Source organism: Arachis ipaensis, chromosome B02 (genome assembly GCF_000816755.2).
Source record: "Arachis ipaensis cultivar K30076 chromosome B02, Araip1.1, whole genome shotgun sequence".
Classification (NCBI taxonomy): domain Eukaryota; kingdom Viridiplantae; phylum Streptophyta; class Magnoliopsida; order Fabales; family Fabaceae; genus Arachis; species Arachis ipaensis.
The window spans coordinates 79084896-79102686 of NC_029786.2; the positions used below are offsets into that span (position 1 = coordinate 79084896).

Here is a 17791-nt window from a genome sequence, read left to right on the forward strand (position 1 = left end):
TAAAATTGATGAACAAATAGTATTTTTATACATTATTATTATTGGATTAAAATTTGTTTCTAATTACTATATTATCCCTATTTTTATTTGAAATTACAAAACTACCCCTAAACCTAATTTTACCTAAACCCTAACCCTCCTCCACTCTTCTCAGCACTGCATCACTCTCATCAAACAACACATACACAGTTTCCCTTCACCCATGAAAGAAAGAGAACGGAGGATGCAGAGGAAGGGAGAAGAGAGATCGGGAAGAGAGAGAAAGTCACGCCATATCGCCATATCGCCATCCAGCCCGCCTCGCCACCGCCGCCATCTTTGTCGCCGAGGAAGAAGGACGCCATCGACGCCGTTCAGGGAAGAAGGAAGAGCCGCGCGAGAGTCAGTGGAGGATGGAGCCTCTACTGTTACCGCCGCGTATCACCGCCGTCGTCAAACTTCCATCGCCGTCGCCACTGTTCAACCTGCCATTAGGGAGAGCCACTTCCATCGAACCCTAGCCATCACTATCGCCTCTGCGCGTAAGAAAAAGAAGGAGCTGGTGCCACTGTTGCCGTCGATTTGGAGTTGCCATAAATGCAGTTGTTTTTAGTGCTAGTATTCATTCTTCTGATTGTTGGAGTTGCTACGGAATGGGGCCACTAGAAGGGTGTTGCAGCTGCCGGAACTACCACGGAGGATTGCTAGGAATCGCTGCTGCCCTGTTCCTGTTCTAATTAGGTTCGGCATTCATTGGTCTGGGTTAGCCTTTTCCCTTTATTTCTGCTCCAATTGCGCGCCCTATTCTGCCAATTTCTTATTAAACTGCTTGTTCTTGTTTTAATTCAACTTTGGCATATGCTCTGTTTTAAATTACCAGAGCCGTTTCTGCTTTTCGATTCTATTGAGTTCAAAATCTTTATTTCACTACAACCATGATCCCTGTTATGGGAGCTAATGCCACCGCTGTCCCGGTTGTGTTGAGATGTAGTGCCATTGCTTTCTTGGCTGAAATGGTTGCGTGACTAGTAGAGGTCCAGCCAATTGTCTCACCGCAATTCTGTCTCCGATTTCTTGCAATTGCGACATCGAGGTAAGGGCTTTTCTAAAAAGCTATTTTATATTTGGAATTGTTATAAATGGATACTGATGTGGGAATTATATACTTTTTAGTGGTTGTACAAGTCTTATGTATTGTTTGGCTATTTTGGATGAATATAATTATATGTTTGATTGGATTATTGTTTGATTTTGATAAATGGATTGTTGTTGAACTATTTCTTTAAATTTTTGGAAATGAGTTTAATCAATTGATAGTGATTTGATCTTGAGACGGTTTCCTTGAGATATGAAAATGAGGTGAATGTTGGATTCAGCTTGCTTTTGAACTGATTTTGGGTTTTTGACCGTTTAAAAGGATTGTGGAATGGTTTGATTGGAACCCAAAAAGGGTGGCAAAGTCCAAGTTTCAGGGAAAGTGCTGCCAAAATTTCTATAAAAATCTTGGACTTTATTTGAAAAATTGTATAGAAAGGCTTGGATTTGAGAAATTGTATTATTTGATTTATTAAGAAAATAGTTATATTTTCGGGTTTAATTTATTTAAGAAAACTATATATCTTGAGTTCGATTTATTTAGAAAGGAATTACTTTTCCATTTTGAATCACTGAAGAAAAGTATTATGTTCTAATATTAATTTTAAATATAAAAAGGGCTTATGCTTTTAGTTAGACTTAAGGATTTCGTTCAGAGGAGCTTTTAGTGATTTTAAAGGAAATTGGACTTTTGATTGAATAATTGCGTTTGTGACATTTTGGAAGAAGTCAAAGAATTGGTTTTAAGAAGGAACCTGAAAGTGGTTTTGATTCAAATGGATTGGCTCCATTTCAAGCGAATTGGTTTTGGATTGGGTTGGAACTTGTGACTTTATATGATTCAGTTTTATAATGAACTCTGTTTCTATTTACTTAAACCAAGAATCTATGACTTTAAGAGCTTCAATAAATTTTTAAGAAATTGAGATAGGTTATCCTTCCCTAAAGTCTTGAGACTCTGCTGAGAAATTTCTATTACCAAATTCTGTTTTAGGATGATTGATTTTTGGATATTTCAAAAGAGATTTTTAATTTGGCCTAGTTGCTGAATCGTTTGGAAGTTTTAGAAGGATGTTGTAGAAATGTGGCTTGTTTTGAAAGAGGAAATTTCTTTTGAGAAAGATGGCTTATAAGCTAGAAGTGATTTGAGAAATGTGGATTTTTGAAGTTAATACTGGGATGAATAAAATTTGATTTCAAAGAAAAGTGATTTGAGAAAAGTGATTTATGGCTTGAATGATGATTTTATGAGTTTTATGATGTTGGATGGTGGAAGTGCTATTATGTTATGAGCCAGAATGGCTGTATATGATAATGAATTATGGCTGATTGTGGAATATGTTATGAGCCGGAATGGCTGTATATGATAATAAATTATGGCTGATTGTAGAATATGTTATGAGCCGGATGGCTGAGTATGAATATGGATGATTATTGAGTTGATAAAGTGATTGTTGCACTTCCAATTATTTGAGATACGAGTTTTCCTGGGTAAAGGTAGTGGCTAGCCACCACGTGCTTCAGGTTGCGACTTGATACTCTGCTGACCCTATGTCGTAAGTATGGCCGGACACTGTGAAAGTTCCGGATGAGCTCGCCCCCGTGGATAAACACCAGTGTGGGTGTTGTGTGATTATGATTATGATTGTGAATAACTCGAGTTGGGATGCACGACAGAGGGACAGTCCAACGGTTAGCTACCAGGACTTGTCGAATTCGCCTTATAACCGACAGATGAGACTTATCAGTCACTAGGACAAGCATTCATCATATGCATCTATGTGACATTGTTTGGGTGTGCATATTGTACTTGGTTTGCCTATGTGATTAATTGTGTTTAATTGCTAATTGCTCTACTTGAAGTAACTGCTTGATTGTGCTTGAACATTTTACTTGTGTTTGAGACTGAAAAGTTGGTTGTGTTGTGGTGGATTGGCTGCTATTTGGATTGTTTGGGCCTAGGGCCGTGGTTGATTATGAGATGGGCCGAGGGTTGGGTTTGGTTTTGTATTTTTGGTTTAGAAAAGTATGAAAAACTAAACTGGTTCAGTATAGACTTAATGAACCTATGCTTGGAATAGCTTGGTCATTCATACTGCCAAGAAAAACTTTCAAAAAGGCTTTTGGTTTATTTTATTGAGGAATTAATAGTTTTCTCTTTCAGAAAGGATTTTGGATTTCTGATATTTAACCTTTGGTTTTGAAGAGATGCATAAGACGATTATTAATCACTGTAACGGTTTTATCTTCACGTATCCTGTTATAGTAATTCTCAAAAATCCTCTACTGAGAACCCTTTCAAGGATGATGTTCTCACCCCCTACAGATTTCTCTTTTCAGGATATGGACGCAGAAGTCACGAAGAGTTTACCTAGTTGTTGTTGTCATGATGTTCTGTATTGCTTTAGTTATTATTTATTATTCCCTCACCTTCATCTTTCACAATTTGTAAGAATTCAAAATAAAGAGTTTTGGGAAGCATGCTCATGTGAAATCAAATTAACTGAATTACCATGTAAATTAAAAATATATATATATATATATATATATATATATATATATATATATATATATATGTATGTATGTATTATTTGCGAGTTTTGTAAGTTGTATTGTATGTATGGATGTATGTTACCTGATAAAAAGTATTTTGGAGCGGTAATATGGTTTAAAGTATTAAGCAGTCTCATATTTTAGTATTAAATACTCTGAAAGTCGTCGTAACACCAAAGCTATCAGAGTCGCGCAGCCGGAAGCGTAAGTTTTGATAGTTAGGGTGTTACATCCAATCATTACCATTATCACACACAATTACTTCATTATCATTTAGACAGTCACAACATATATTAATTATACATAAAAGATTATTTCTGATTTTGAACATGTGGTTACTAACTTTCAAGGTTGGTGTGTCATCAAAAGTTCTACATGAATGAATCATGGAGCTGCCATTCCTCTCTCCTTCTCCCTCCCCCTCTGACTGAAGTCACATTCGTTCTCATTATCGAATTCTCCCTCCCCAAGTTATTAGTAAATATGTGTGATTAAAAAAATAAAACATCACATGCCCCTTGATATTTATTTATTTTTTTACTTGGGCCAAGCAAGCATGATTAAAATAGAACAAGATCACTGCAATAGTCCAAAACAATAATGCAACATATTTCTTTTTTTCATTATTTATTTGTTTTTTTTTTTCAAAAACCATGAATGGCAAGAAACCACCTATCTTCAAGGATTATGTCAGAAACTTTAACAAGGATAACTTACCAAAAATCTAATTACAATATCCAAAGTATGAGAACGTAAATCAACCTGAATATATAATTTGTAATATGCTCTTTGGTGTCTGAAAATAAAAGGAAAGACAAGGAAACAAAAAAAATAAAGAATAAGCACTCTCTAAATGATAGTAAGTACATCACAATGCAGTAGAAGAGAATGTAATATGTTTTTTTATTTTTTAAGCAACGAGCTCAACATAACACAACATAGTGGAGCAAAGAAGAATGTAATATGTAAAATAACGTTATTGAATCTGTTGAAGTAAGAACCATTAGATTGAAAACATAAATTTAAAAGCACATGCAAACAAAGTGTTTCAATACTGCGGCTCAAGAAGGAAAACATAAATTTATAACAATCCTATCAACAATCCAATATTCCAGCATACATAATAATTCCATCACTACTACATTTTGAACATTTGGTAACATTTATTGTTTAACATTTGTTAAAGTGTTAGTGATTGTTATAAAATTATATATAAAGTAACATTTATAATGAAGTGTTAGTAAATATATATAATTTTTTAAAAAAGCTTTAAAAATGTTACCTATACCTATAACACTCTGAAACGGAAGAAAGATTGGGGAACCAGCTAGCGCTCTCAATCTCACTCCAAATCTCGTTCTCCTTCGCACTCTCGCTCTCAATCTCACTGGCGCTCTCAATCGTGCTCCTCCGGTCCTTGAATCTCTCTCATTTCAAAAAATTCTAGGGTTGAGTTTGTTATTCTCTGTTTTGAGGTGAGTCTAGTGGAGGAAAAGAAGAACCACTTTTTTTATTCTTTCTTCTCTTACTGATTTTGATCCAGATTTGAATCATGCATATGTAATTTCTCACCTCTGGTTCATCCTCTTGTCGCCTGCACTGTCGTTGCTCCATCCTCTTCTCGCCTACGCCATCGTCTTGTCTTCTCGTCAGTTCCATCGTTTGCTCATCGCACCGCTTGGTGAGTTCCAGTTCTCTTGTTCAGTTATCTTCTTGCTCCTTTAATCCTTTTTAATCTTTACTAGATAATTAATCTGTAATTAATTTTATGTATAATTATTACTTAATTTAGGTTTTTAATTGGTTATTTAGTAGTTAGGTTTTGAATTTAGGTTTTAATTAAGTTGTTAATCTCTTAAAAGTGTTTACTATATAGAAAAATGTCAAACAAAAGATCGGTTTATTATGTTCTTTTAGTTTGACCCTTTTTATTTTGTTTCACGATGAATTTTCATTCCTTTAGTTTCTATTTTCTGGAGTAAATTCAAGAGATTAATCCCCATGCATATACATGACATTTGGTTGCTAGAAGTGGAAAAGATTATCGGTGTCAAATTTAGAAAACCTAAAGTGAAAAATAGTGAGTAGTGACTGCAGATAATGTTTGAAAAGATGTATGTTAATGTTTTTGGCTCTCCATATGTTTGAAGCTATTGTGTTCAGAGTTTAACAAAGACAAAAAGAAAAAAGAGTTGCTGAGTTGGTGTCTATTATTTGATTTCTATAAATCTATGATGATATGATATTTTTTGGTAGTACATCAAAAATACAACTTTTAATTTCTTTCTCACTTTAGACCAACCGATCTCAGCCCATGATTTTGTTTATTATGTTCGATCACACCCTACAATTAATTTCATATGTCATTTGTTTTTTATATGGTTCAAATGTCACTTGTTAATCACTATTATTGCCAGCTGCTTGATAAAAAACTGGGACCCACAAAAGTGTTTTAAGTTCTTCTGTTTTGAATTTAGGTTTTGAATTAGGTATAAATGAGTTTAATTGTTCTTTGGGAAGATATAAATTTGCTTTGGGATACAATTTTGCTTTTGGCTTCTCCTGGGCATTTTTACCAATTGCAATATGAATGTTTCCATTTCAGAAATGCATGGTTATTTGGGCAAACCTGTTGCATATTTATCCTGCCATTTTGATGTAATGTGGGAATTTATAAAAACCACTGGCCCTAAACTACTGAAGCATTTGTGTTGAAATGTGGATGTGTCTCTATGGCAATATTATTGTTATGAAATGAATGAAGTTTTTGTTTGAAATAATCAAATTAAATTTGGGTTCTAAATCTTATGTCATGCCATTTCAAGGTTCATTTACTACTCTTCTGCTGGTGTCTATCTCAAATCTGATCCATTACTTCATGTCGAGGTCAGTTTGCACTTTACAAACATTCTGCATTAGTGCATGGCCCAAAAAAGGGGTCGTACCTGAAAGATATTAATTGAATACTAATACTTGTTAAGAAAAAATGATAAGTTGATGTAGTGGATCCAAAGAGCAGGCATAAGGGAATGCTTGAGACAGAAAGCTTGCTACAATCAAGAGGTGTTAACTGGATTTTATTAAGGCTCTCATTTCCAAGGTAGTATCCTCATCCTCCATATTTACTATTAGTATTTAGTACTACTACACTGCCCTGTATCTTGCAACTTACAACTACATTTCGACTCCATTCTAGTGCTAAGTGCTAACTTACTTTAATTATAGTAATTAATTAATAATTAATTGTTAGTACTCCTTATATAATTGAGCTGCTCCATTTTTATTGCATATTATATACTATTGTTTGTGGTAATCAAAATTACTTTTGTCATTTTATGGTTTGTATTTGGTTCTTCTTGTCTTGTGCACCACGTTGGGCATATGGGGCACTCTACCACTGCTCATTCATTCAATCTAGCTGCACAATATAGGATAAAATTCTACTCATCACGTGCACGGCAACACCTTCACTGCAGCTGTGATTCTTGATGAAATTCTAGAAGATGTTAAAGAGGTTTTCTTAACGGGTGCTACTTCCAAGCTCGGCAGAGCTATTGCGCTTTATCTCTGCTGAAAAAAAGTTAAAGTTCTGGTAATAAGCTTTATTTCTGCCGAACGAAATCTAATGTACCTAGCAACAACAGCTGATTCTCAACCATAACCATATTTTGTTGGACTGCTCCCCAAATTCTGCTTGTTGCCGCTACCGTCAATCCCCATTTTAGCAACTGTTTGAGCTTCAAAACAAGTAGAATTTTCTTATCTATATCTTAATAAGTGAATGCATGTGTTAGATTATATGTTGTACTTGATTTTATGCATTATTGTCAAGAATTCTTTGATCTCTTCTTCTAATTGTTTAGTAAAAATTTTAGGGAGGTACTTCTCCTATATTTAGTCTTGAGATTTTATCTTACGTACTTTCTATAATTGTTATAGTGTTATGGAAAATTATAATGCCTTGTTCTGCAACAATAGTTTAGTAAAATGCTCTTTATTTTAGTTTTTTTCCTTCTCAACAATAGTTTAGTCTGGATCCTCTTATGTGGGAGCAATCTCATCGTTATGTATTGTTCAATTGTAATATCACCACTCCATATATCAAGTAAGTAATTATATATGCCTATTTATTTTTTAATATGATCATACTTATATTTGATACTTTTCACCTTTATGTAGACAACATGAGAAGATTGTTTTTAGTGATGCTCATAATAATAGCCTTGGAGATAAATGGGACAAGACAAAAGACCATTTTCTTACTTTTACTGAATGGTTTGAAGATTTTGCTAGGAATTCATCTGTTGATAAAGAGTTGAAGTGGTTGTCTAGAGGGCCAAATGTTGCTGCAAGAAGATTTTCTGTTTATGTGATAAATGGTTATAAGTTTGTGACTGAAGATTGTGAGAGAAAAACACAAAATACTGGAGTTATGGTTATTTCATCCACTGTTAAGTTTAGAAATAAGAAAGATGAGGATCCAGAAGTAGAAAATATCACTTATTATGGATTTCTAAAAGATATACTTGAGTTAGTTATCATGGGCATTCTAAATATGTGCCATTTAAGTGCGATTGGTTTCAAAGTAAAAAAGACAACTTTGGATTAACACTGGTAAATTTTAAAAAGCCAATTTATGAAAACGATCTATTCATGTTTGCAACTCAAGTGAGACAAGTTTATTACACAGAAGATCCAAGTGATACTTGGCATGTTGTTACCAACACCATTCCAAGGGATTTGTTTGATATATACGGTGACTTAGATAATGATGACATGGAAAAATTTAAGGATGGTCCTCAAATAACAAGTTCTATACTTTATCAATCTACAAGTGTTGAAGATGATGTTAATTGGATTATGGATGATATACCTGGGACAACAATTGATACATGCATCTTAGATAATCAACCAATGGGAGAAGAGTCTCAAGATAATCTTGATTTTAGTCATAGAGATATATCAACCCTATGATTTTCTTCCTTCTAGGTAATTTCATACTCTCAATCCCTTTTATTAATAATTATTTTGTTGAATTGTGAAAATCTTGTAATAGTTTTATTTCATACTCTCAATCCCCTTTATTTTCAGGTTCTGCTAGGGATATGGGTGCTGGAAAATCCAGCCTTGTTTTGCCGGAATGGTCCTGCTTGGCAGTCTTCATTTGCTTGGTATATTTCTTGTATAATATTCAAATTTCAGTTAAGTACTTAAACTCCAACATCTGTGGAGGAATTTTTTTGAGAACATTGTCGAACACTCGTGTGACTTTTCTGTTGCTTTTTTCTTCTGTGCTGCTAGTTTTTTCCTCCTCTAAAATGATTATACATAGTTGTAATTATGCTTATTTAACTTATTTGTTATTTATTTGAATGATTCCAGCTTTTGTTCTCATCTTCGGCCACCGTATATGGTTGGCCAAAGGAGGTTCCATGTACAGAAGAGTTCCCTCCAAGGTTGTCAAACTCGCGAGTCTAAGTAAACTCGTGGAGCTGACCTAGACTCGACTTGTGAGTTAACTCGTAGACTCGTACGAGTTCACCTGTTATGAAGTGTATATATATATATACACACACACACACACATAATGTATATTTACTCAATTCTAACCCTTCAAAATTAATAATACCAATCTTAAAGCACATAATAAATTAAAATAATAGCATACATTATACAAATACTTTAAAATGCATATTCAAATCCTCTATAATTATTCTTATACAAATACAACATAGAACACACAAAATAAAAAATTCTAAATCTGTAATACTAAATCTTTAATTGAACATTGAACAATATCAAATAATCAAATTAACTCTAATCAAAATAATTAATTACTAATTATCCATGAATAGATGAACCATCTGGCCATCTAACATAAACAATAAGCAATAGGCTAAAATTAGAAGCAATAAAATTTAAAAAGCAAAAAAAAAAAAAACTAAATCAATAAGCAAAGGCTCAAAGAAAAGGAAAAAGGCATATAAAAAATAGAGGATACAGAAGAAAAGAAGGGGCAAAGTCCCAACAACAGTAGATCGAAGACAAGGATGCAGCAGGCAGCGGTGGTGAGAGTGCAGCAGCAGCACGAAATGATGACGACAAATAGTAATGGATTTCACGACGGTGCAAACTAGAGCAGAGATAGGACTGTTGGAGAAGTAGTCAAACTCGTGAACGGTGATAGCACGATGGAGTTACGGATAGTAGAGATGTGAAGAAATACAAAGCAGAGGGCAATATAGCTAAAATTCACAAAGACAATAGCGCAAATCAGAGCTGAGGTAGCAGATGCAGGCGAACAACCGCAGCTTGACGGGGAACGGCGACTGCGACAGAACATGGAGAAAGTGAGACTTGAGAGAAACAACGCAGATGGGTGAGTTGTGAGTCAGTTTTCTTTCATTCTTTGGAAGTATTATCGTAACCCTAATAAAAAAAAGTGTTTTTTTGGTTTCAAAATGATGCTTTTTTGACCAAAAATGAAGAAAAACACAAACTCGCTAACTCGGTCCTAGACTCACGAGTTTGTCCGAGTTTGACAGAGTCTAGCCGAGTTTACTCAAGATAGAGTCTATGCCCGAGTCAACTCGATTCCATATCTAAACTCGTAAACTCGTACGAGTTTACGTGTTAACTCGAGAGTTTGACAACTGTTAGCAATGAATCCATATGGACAAACTAAGGTCTGACTTGTAGAGTAAACGGTTTTGATATGGATCCAAGTGATTTCAATTCTACTCTGCCATATGGAATTTAAGTAGCTGTGGCATTCAATACTTGATTTCTATATGTGATAGTCATTTAGATTTTAGATTAAGACTAGAGGTTTTTTACTATAACTGTTTTGAGTTCAAAATATCTTAAGATTGAGGGTTCATTTTTCTGATGCGTGATGTAAGGATGTCTTGTTCGTTCTAGCTATGATGATTAACAGTTCAAACTTCAGCATGTGTTTTTATTCTTTTCATTTTTGCTACAGTTGCAGGAGTCAAGCAAGTACCAGTACCATGAGCAACTTTGGGATTCTCCTTTTAGCCATTCATTACCCAGCTGTCTCAAGCCAACTGCTAAATATAAAGGTTCCTGATGCTTATTACACTTATTCATATTACACTACTTTTTATTTGTTCAAGTATTTTCTGGCCCTTCTTTTATTTCAACTTCTCCTTTTATCTACCTCAAGTACATATGCATTTGTCTTTTCAAACAGAGCTTACCTTTGCTGTAATTGTTTAGTACATCTTCCCTCTCTCCTATGGTTTGTTAAATATGTTACCCTGTCATAGGTTCTCAAGGATTTGATCACTATCTTACCGTGAGATGCAATGGTGGACTAAATCAAATGCGAACTGGTGTAAGTGAATGCTTACTTTCTTGTAAAGTCCTGTAAATGGTAACTAATGAAATTCATGCTCTTCTGCCTATAATTGTATGTATGATAATTTCAAACTTTAGTACATAAATACATATGCAGTTGAAGATTTGCTATTTTAATTTTCTTGTATCTGAATAGGTGTTTGGATTACTACTTTTGGCACCAGAACCTGGGAATTTGATGTTTATTTCTCTCTCTCTCTCTCTCTCTCTCTCTCTCTCTCTCTCTCTCTCTCTCTCTCTCTCTCTCTCTCTCTCTCTCTCTCTCTCTCTCTCTCTCTCTCTCTCTCTCTCTCTCTCTCTCTCTCTCTAAATATCATTTTCCTTTTGTAAATTTGAACAGTTTGGTTTCTTTTTCATTCATTGGTTCATTTAGACTGTTAGATATTAAGCATGGTATATGGTGAATGGCAGTTTAAGGTTTTTAATTTATCATTCTGTGTTATATGTATGCATTTCAGTTTGCAAAGCATTCATGCCATCTTAGCAATTGGGTGGCAATTTTGTGTAAATCTGAACTGTTATTCTACCTCCTGATTTGGAACTTAAGTAACCCGTCTTTTCTGACAGATATCAGACATGGTAGCTATGGCACATATAATGAATGCAACTTTAGTCATCCCTCAATTGGATAAACGTTCGTTCGGGCAAGACTCAAGGTAATTTTCTATTATAGCATCATTCGGTTCTTTATATGCCTATTATACTCTCTTCCAAGATTGTCTTGATTATTGGGTGTGTGCAGTGTATTTTCAAATGTATTTGATGAGGATCATTTCATTGATTCCTTGAAAGGAGATATTAAAATTGTCAAGGAACTTCCCAAAAATCTGGAAGCTGGCCCCCGGGCCAGAAAACACTTTACTTCTTGGTCTCGTGTGGGTTAAATGTTACTAAAGATATTTTGTCCATTTAAATGTTATTAAAGATCTATTATAATATGTGTTTTTTGTTGTTAGCAAAGAAAATATTTTGTAACATTTATTAGAGTATTGCTATAGAGTATCTATTGTAATATTTTTTAAAATGTTACTAGAAAGACTTATTGTGATATTTTTTAAGTATTACATAAAATATCTATTGTAACATTTTTTAAGTGTTACAAAAAATATCTATTGTAATATTTTGCTAAGTGTTACAGAAAATACCTATAGTAACATTTTTCTAAATGTTACAAAAATTATCTATAGTAACATTTTTCTAAGTGTTACAAAAAATATCTATTGTAACATTTCTCTAAGTGTTACCATGAATAGTCTATTGTAACATTTTTACTAAATGTTATTAAATCTTTAGAAAAATATTAGTAAAACTCTTTAATAACATAGGGTATATTTAACATTTGTTAAAATGTTACTAATATACATAGGTAACATTTTAATATGATTTGGTAACATTTTTTAAATGTTAGTAAAATTCAATTATGTAGTAGTGCATCCATCAACAATAACATAGTCTCAATGAAAACATAAATCTAATGACATAGAACATAACATAGTCATTCATAAGGTGGCTCCGAGAAGAGGATGGCGGGTCGGCGGCGACACTATCCAGAAGAAGGTGGCGATGCTCGAGACGGAGAGACTCGACGGTCAAGACTGTTGGGTCGTCTGGATCTGGGTTTGTTGTATCTTTCCCAGCAAGGGAGTTTAGTTAAGAACTTAAGATGCAGAATCACGGGTAGGGCATGTTTCAAGGTAGCTTAAGTCTTGAGTGGATTGGGCTTCGATGCGTGTTCTAATTTTTTTCATTCCGGGTCAGCTTTGTTGGCACAAAGTCCCAAAAAAAAAGTATTAAAGTTGTGTTAAATTTTTAAACTAAGATTTAGTATTTAAAATAAAATATTATTATATCTTGCATTTTAAATGCTGTTATATTATAATTTAATATATCTTAAATAATACAAAAATATTTGTTAGTGATTTTTTATTTTTTATTTCGAAGCTTTATTTTGTTAGACATTATTAGTATTAATTTTTTTTTCGTGTTCGCCATTATCAATTTTGTTTTTAAGCAATTTTTTTCTTAAGCTCAACATGGTATTTATAAGTTTTATTAATTGTATTATAAATTTATTCTTTAAAATTGTTTTTGGATAATTTAGTATTCAACTCAAGGATCTAATATTCACATTAGATAATTGGTTAAAAAAATAATTTAATTAATTATAATATATGTAGATTTAATAATTCAAACAATATTAAACCACTATTATATTTGACCTCAATATTTAAATTAGAATCTTTTATAATTCACCAATATTCATAGAATCTATAGAGTGTAGGTAACAAATTGCATATAAAGAAATAAAAGAGTCACCATATGAAAAGTACTGATGGTGGTTAACTTACTCATGTAAAATTTAGGGTTTGCCAATTGAGACGTAGGGTTTATAATGAACATAAATATTGCGTTAATTGACGTCAATGTTTAAATCAGTATTTTTTTAGAATGTAGTAATATTTATTATATATATAGAATACATGTGATGAATGATCTTATAAAGAAATAAAAGAGTCATCATGTGATTAGTATTTACGGTGATTTAACTTATAACTCATGTAAATTTTAGAATTCATCAATTGAGACGCATGGTAGTTTTGTTTTTAAGTAATTTTTTTTCTTAAGCTCCACATATACATGATGTTCACAGGTTATTATTTTTATCGTAAATTTATCTTTTAAAGTTATCTTTGGATAATTTAGCATTTACCGCTAAGATTTAATATTTTAAAATTTGGATTCAGACAATAAAATGTTCACATTTGATAATTAGTTAAGAAAAATAATTTAATCAATTAGGATATATGTAGATTTAATAATTCAAACAATATTAAGTCACTATCATATTTGACTTTAACGTTTAAATTTGTATTTCTTTATACTTCACCAATATTCATAGTATCTATAAAATGTAGGTGATGAATTACGTATAAAGAAATAAAAAAAATCACCGTGCGGTTAGTATTTATGATAATTAACTTATTAATGTAAATTTTAGAGTTCACCAATTGAGACATAGAGTTTATAATGAACATAATTGTTAGGTTAATCGACCTCAATCTTTAAATTAGCATTTTTTTTTAGAGTGTACCAATATTCATGATATATATAGAATATAGATTATAAATGGCATATGAAAAATAAAAGAGTTATTATCTAATTAGTATTTACGGTTGTTAATTTACTCATGTAAAATAAACATATCTGATAGGTTAATTGACCTCAATATTTAAATTAGCATCTTTTTGGAATGCACCAATATTTATAATATTTATAGAATATAAGTGATGAATCACATATAAAAATATAAAAAAATTGCTATATGATTAATATTTACTGTGGTTGCCTTAATCATATCAAGTTTAGAGTTCACATCTCTTCGGTCTCTCCCCCCACCCCTCCCCCAATCCCCTTCCTTCTACTCTTCACCATCACCCTCTTCTTCTCACCTTCGCTGCGGCAATTACCACTGCCGGAGGACACCTACCCCTCCTCCCCTTTCCTCATCACCATCACCACTGCCACCATAGCCATTCATTACTCACAATACTTTTTTTTCACCAACAACAATTAACAGCAACATTCACAAAATAAATCAGCAAAAAATTTAGATTAAACAATAATTTAATAATCATCAACTACAATTTCAATTTTCAGATTCAAAAATAGCAAAATAACAGAAATTAAAAAATTAAAAAATCACAAGCAGAAGCATAAACTCAAGCAGAAGCAGAAGAAGAAGAGACAGAAGAAGAAGCAGAGGCAGTCACAGAAGAAGAAGTAGCGCCGGCGGGTCCCCCTCCCGATGATGACGCGACGACGTGGTTTCCGATGACGACGCGACGGCATGGTCTCTGATAACTACGCGACGGCGGTGACGAATCCTAGAAACGAATAAGTAAGGCGGCGAAAACAGAGAGAAGAAAAATTGAGGTTGGATTGTTTTAATTTTTTAATTATTTTTATTATTTAATAAGAATAATTTGGTAAAAAAATAAAATTAAAGTAAAAAATGACGATTTTATAATGTTTTGTAATGTTTAGGATGATTTTAATAACAAAAAAAGGTTGAGGACGATTTTGATTTTGACCTCAAACCTTAAGGACAAAAAAGTGCTTATCCATTATTATTTTCTCATACTATATTTTTAAAAAAGAATAAAAAAATAAATTAACTCTTAATAAATTACATATTTTAAAATAATTTAATTTATATTCTTATTGAATAATATTTATTTAAAATTATAATTTAAATTCCCGTGCTTGGCACGGCAAATAAAACTAGTTCTCTATACTTTCTAGTGAGATAATTAATGCTAGAAGCAACAATAAATTTCAAAGTTAAGTTTGACTTATATATGATTTTACTCTGTTTCACCTCTCATGAATCTCTTGTGCTGTCAATATCCTAATGAGTAGAAAGAAAGGGTACTAAAACATTCCTTTTACTTGCATAGTACATAAAAAGAAAACAAAACACACACTAAAGCTGCATGACAAGAGCACATGTTAATCTAACACAAACACCATACAGAAATTGGACTTATCCACCCTAAAAAATCGGGTGCACATCTAGCTATATGTTCTCTGTATTTCCATATGCTCACACACAACAACAACAACAACCAAATCTACTCCCATTCCACATTATTATTACCCTCTATTGAAGGAGCTGTCGCCAACTCTTGATGTAGTTCTCAACTTCTTCCTAGTTCGATGAATAAATTCTTCAAAATGGTGATCATCATTATTAACAGAGCCACTGTTGTGAATTGTTGGAGCATTAGCCGTCACACCTTCTGCACCGTCGCGACTTACCTCCCTGCCGCGGCCGTGGTGACCAACGGTTGACATAACCCTGATCTTATGTTTACCACTTTTGATGAAATTGGTGAAAGTGTCGTCACTATACAGTTGTGTATTGTTACCAAGTTGCTCTGAGTAATACACCCCAAGATCCACCATATCTATCTTCGTTGTGGGTGTGTCAACTTTCCTAATTGGAACATATTGTGGTTCGATTGATCGTGATGATGAGGGAGCCTTTGATGGTTTGCCACGTGTCCTCCTTGAGTTTGTTGAGCTTCCATTCCCCATCAATGCAGTAGTAGTAGTGTTTGTAATCAAACAAACTCTTTATTTTAATTTGGATTATATTGTTTTTCGAGTATAAGTGATGGGAGGTGGTAGTGTATATAATATAGTGTTTGTGTTCGATATCCTTATGTGGGTTGAGTGCAACAAGTGAAGAGGGGTTGGTTTTATAGTTTGTATGGAAAGAATTAAATCGAAATTTGGTACGGTGATATTATCATCAAGCCGTCCAGTTAATTCTGATGCTTAATATAAAAGTGGAGAATATTTTGATCAACTTTTATTACTGGATTGGATATGACTTTTGGAAATCAAGGAATCCATCTATGTTTCCACATCTAATTAATTCCTTATTGATACATACACCATTCTCATTGTAATATTCAAGGAAGAAAAATGCTACATTATCAATAAAATTTATTATTTTCGTTAATATTTAGTTAATTCTAAACATTAAAAATTAAAAATTAAATTTTAAATCTTATCATTGTCATTATTACAATAAAATTTTAAATATTTCTTAATTACTTTACATGTATATATTAAAGTCTTATTAATCTATATGTTCTGAGGGTTATTTAAAATTCTGATATAGGCATGAAGTCTATTTTCTTTTTGTGGCAGTGTTTGACTTGTGTAGGAGTTGAGGTGCTGCCGTCTGAGTTTCTCGTAAGGAGGTGGGGGATGATATCTATAAAAGACTCCGATGTTTAAATTAAGAGTAAAATCCCTCCCGGGTCCCTAACCATTTACGAAATTGACCTGGCGCTCCCTCACTATGGAAATTAACAACGCGGTCCTTAACCATTCTCTGTGTGACCGAAAGGACCCTCTTAACCGGTTAAGAGGGTCCTTTCGGTCACACAGAGAGAATGGATAAGGACCGTGTTGTTATTTTCTAATAGTGGGGGACCGGGGAGGGATTTTACTTAAAATTGAAAAATAAATTAAAAAAAAAAGTATTGTTTTAAGTTTTGCATCTAATGCATTCTGCCATATTTTACATGTGAACGGAGAGCAAACAACGTCAAACTTAATAGATAGCACGAAATCATTAACAACGAGACTTAACACAAAGTGATAATTATTTGGGTTGATTAAGCATTATTATGTCTTGGATTTAGGGTTTTAAGAACGACATGTATGTTCTATATTGTTGAACCTAAAAAAAAGTTAGTTCAAGATTATTATTCCATACACATTTTTCTAGAAAAATTAAACTGCTTTTCTTATTAGTGAAATTAAACTCATCAATCATAATTTTAATAGTAGGGTTACATGTAGAGACTAAATATTCTTTTTAGATTTTTAGAAGTGATATTTGTTTCATCCAAATGTTCGTGATATGACTAATTAATTTTAATTTAATTTTACGTATTTTAATTTTGTTTATTTAGTTACTAATTTGAATTTTATGTCAAAGGATTTAGAGTTTTCTTTATTTAACCTAAAGTTGAGTAAGTTTCTTTGATTTAATTTTCAAACCAGTGAACAAATTATATTGAGGTATTTCTTTCTTATTGCATCAAGTAATTGAATACAAAGAGAATCAGTTGATCTTTTATTCAATTTCTTGATGCAACAAGAAAGAAATACCTCAATCTAATTTGTTCGTTCGAAAATTAAATCGAAGAAACTCACTCAACTTTAGGTTAAATAAAGAAAACTCTAAATTTTCTGACATAATTAG

General features: G+C 32.8%; 1 protein-coding gene across 8 annotated transcripts; it reads left to right on the plus strand.

Annotated features, from left to right (window-relative positions):
- Nucleotides 10049-16892, plus strand: LOC110268904 (uncharacterized protein At1g04910-like). 8 transcript variants are annotated; one of them, XR_002357653.1, is made up of 6 exons: nucleotides 10049-10524; nucleotides 10610-10709; nucleotides 10917-10984; nucleotides 11144-11187; nucleotides 11575-11663; nucleotides 16726-16892. XR_002357653.1 is itself a non-coding variant. In XM_021116010.1 (5 exons), the coding sequence occupies exons 1-5, from the start codon at nucleotides 10516-10518 to the stop codon at nucleotides 11588-11590; spliced, it is 237 nt and encodes a 78-aa protein (XP_020971669.1). In that variant the 5' UTR covers nucleotides 10049-10515; the 3' UTR covers nucleotides 11591-12063. The 8 variants fall into 8 exon arrangements, 5 of the variants coding, with proteins under 5 accessions (XP_020971669.1, XP_020971668.1, XP_020971667.1 ...); XR_002357652.1 differs by lacking the exon at nucleotides 16726-16892 and adding an exon at nucleotides 12503-12862; XR_002357651.1 differs by lacking the exon at nucleotides 16726-16892 and adding an exon at nucleotides 12514-12862.

Coding starts and splice junctions, on each gene's coding strand:
- LOC110268904 (XM_021116006.1), top strand. Junction 10,985..11,574: donor TAAATCAAATGCGAACTGGT/GTAAGTGAATGC, acceptor CTTTTCTGACAG/ATATCAGACATGGTAGCTAT. Junction 11,664..12,513: donor TCGTTCGGGCAAGACTCAAG/GTAATTTTCTAT, acceptor GTCATTCATAAG/GTGGCTCCGAGAAGAGGATG.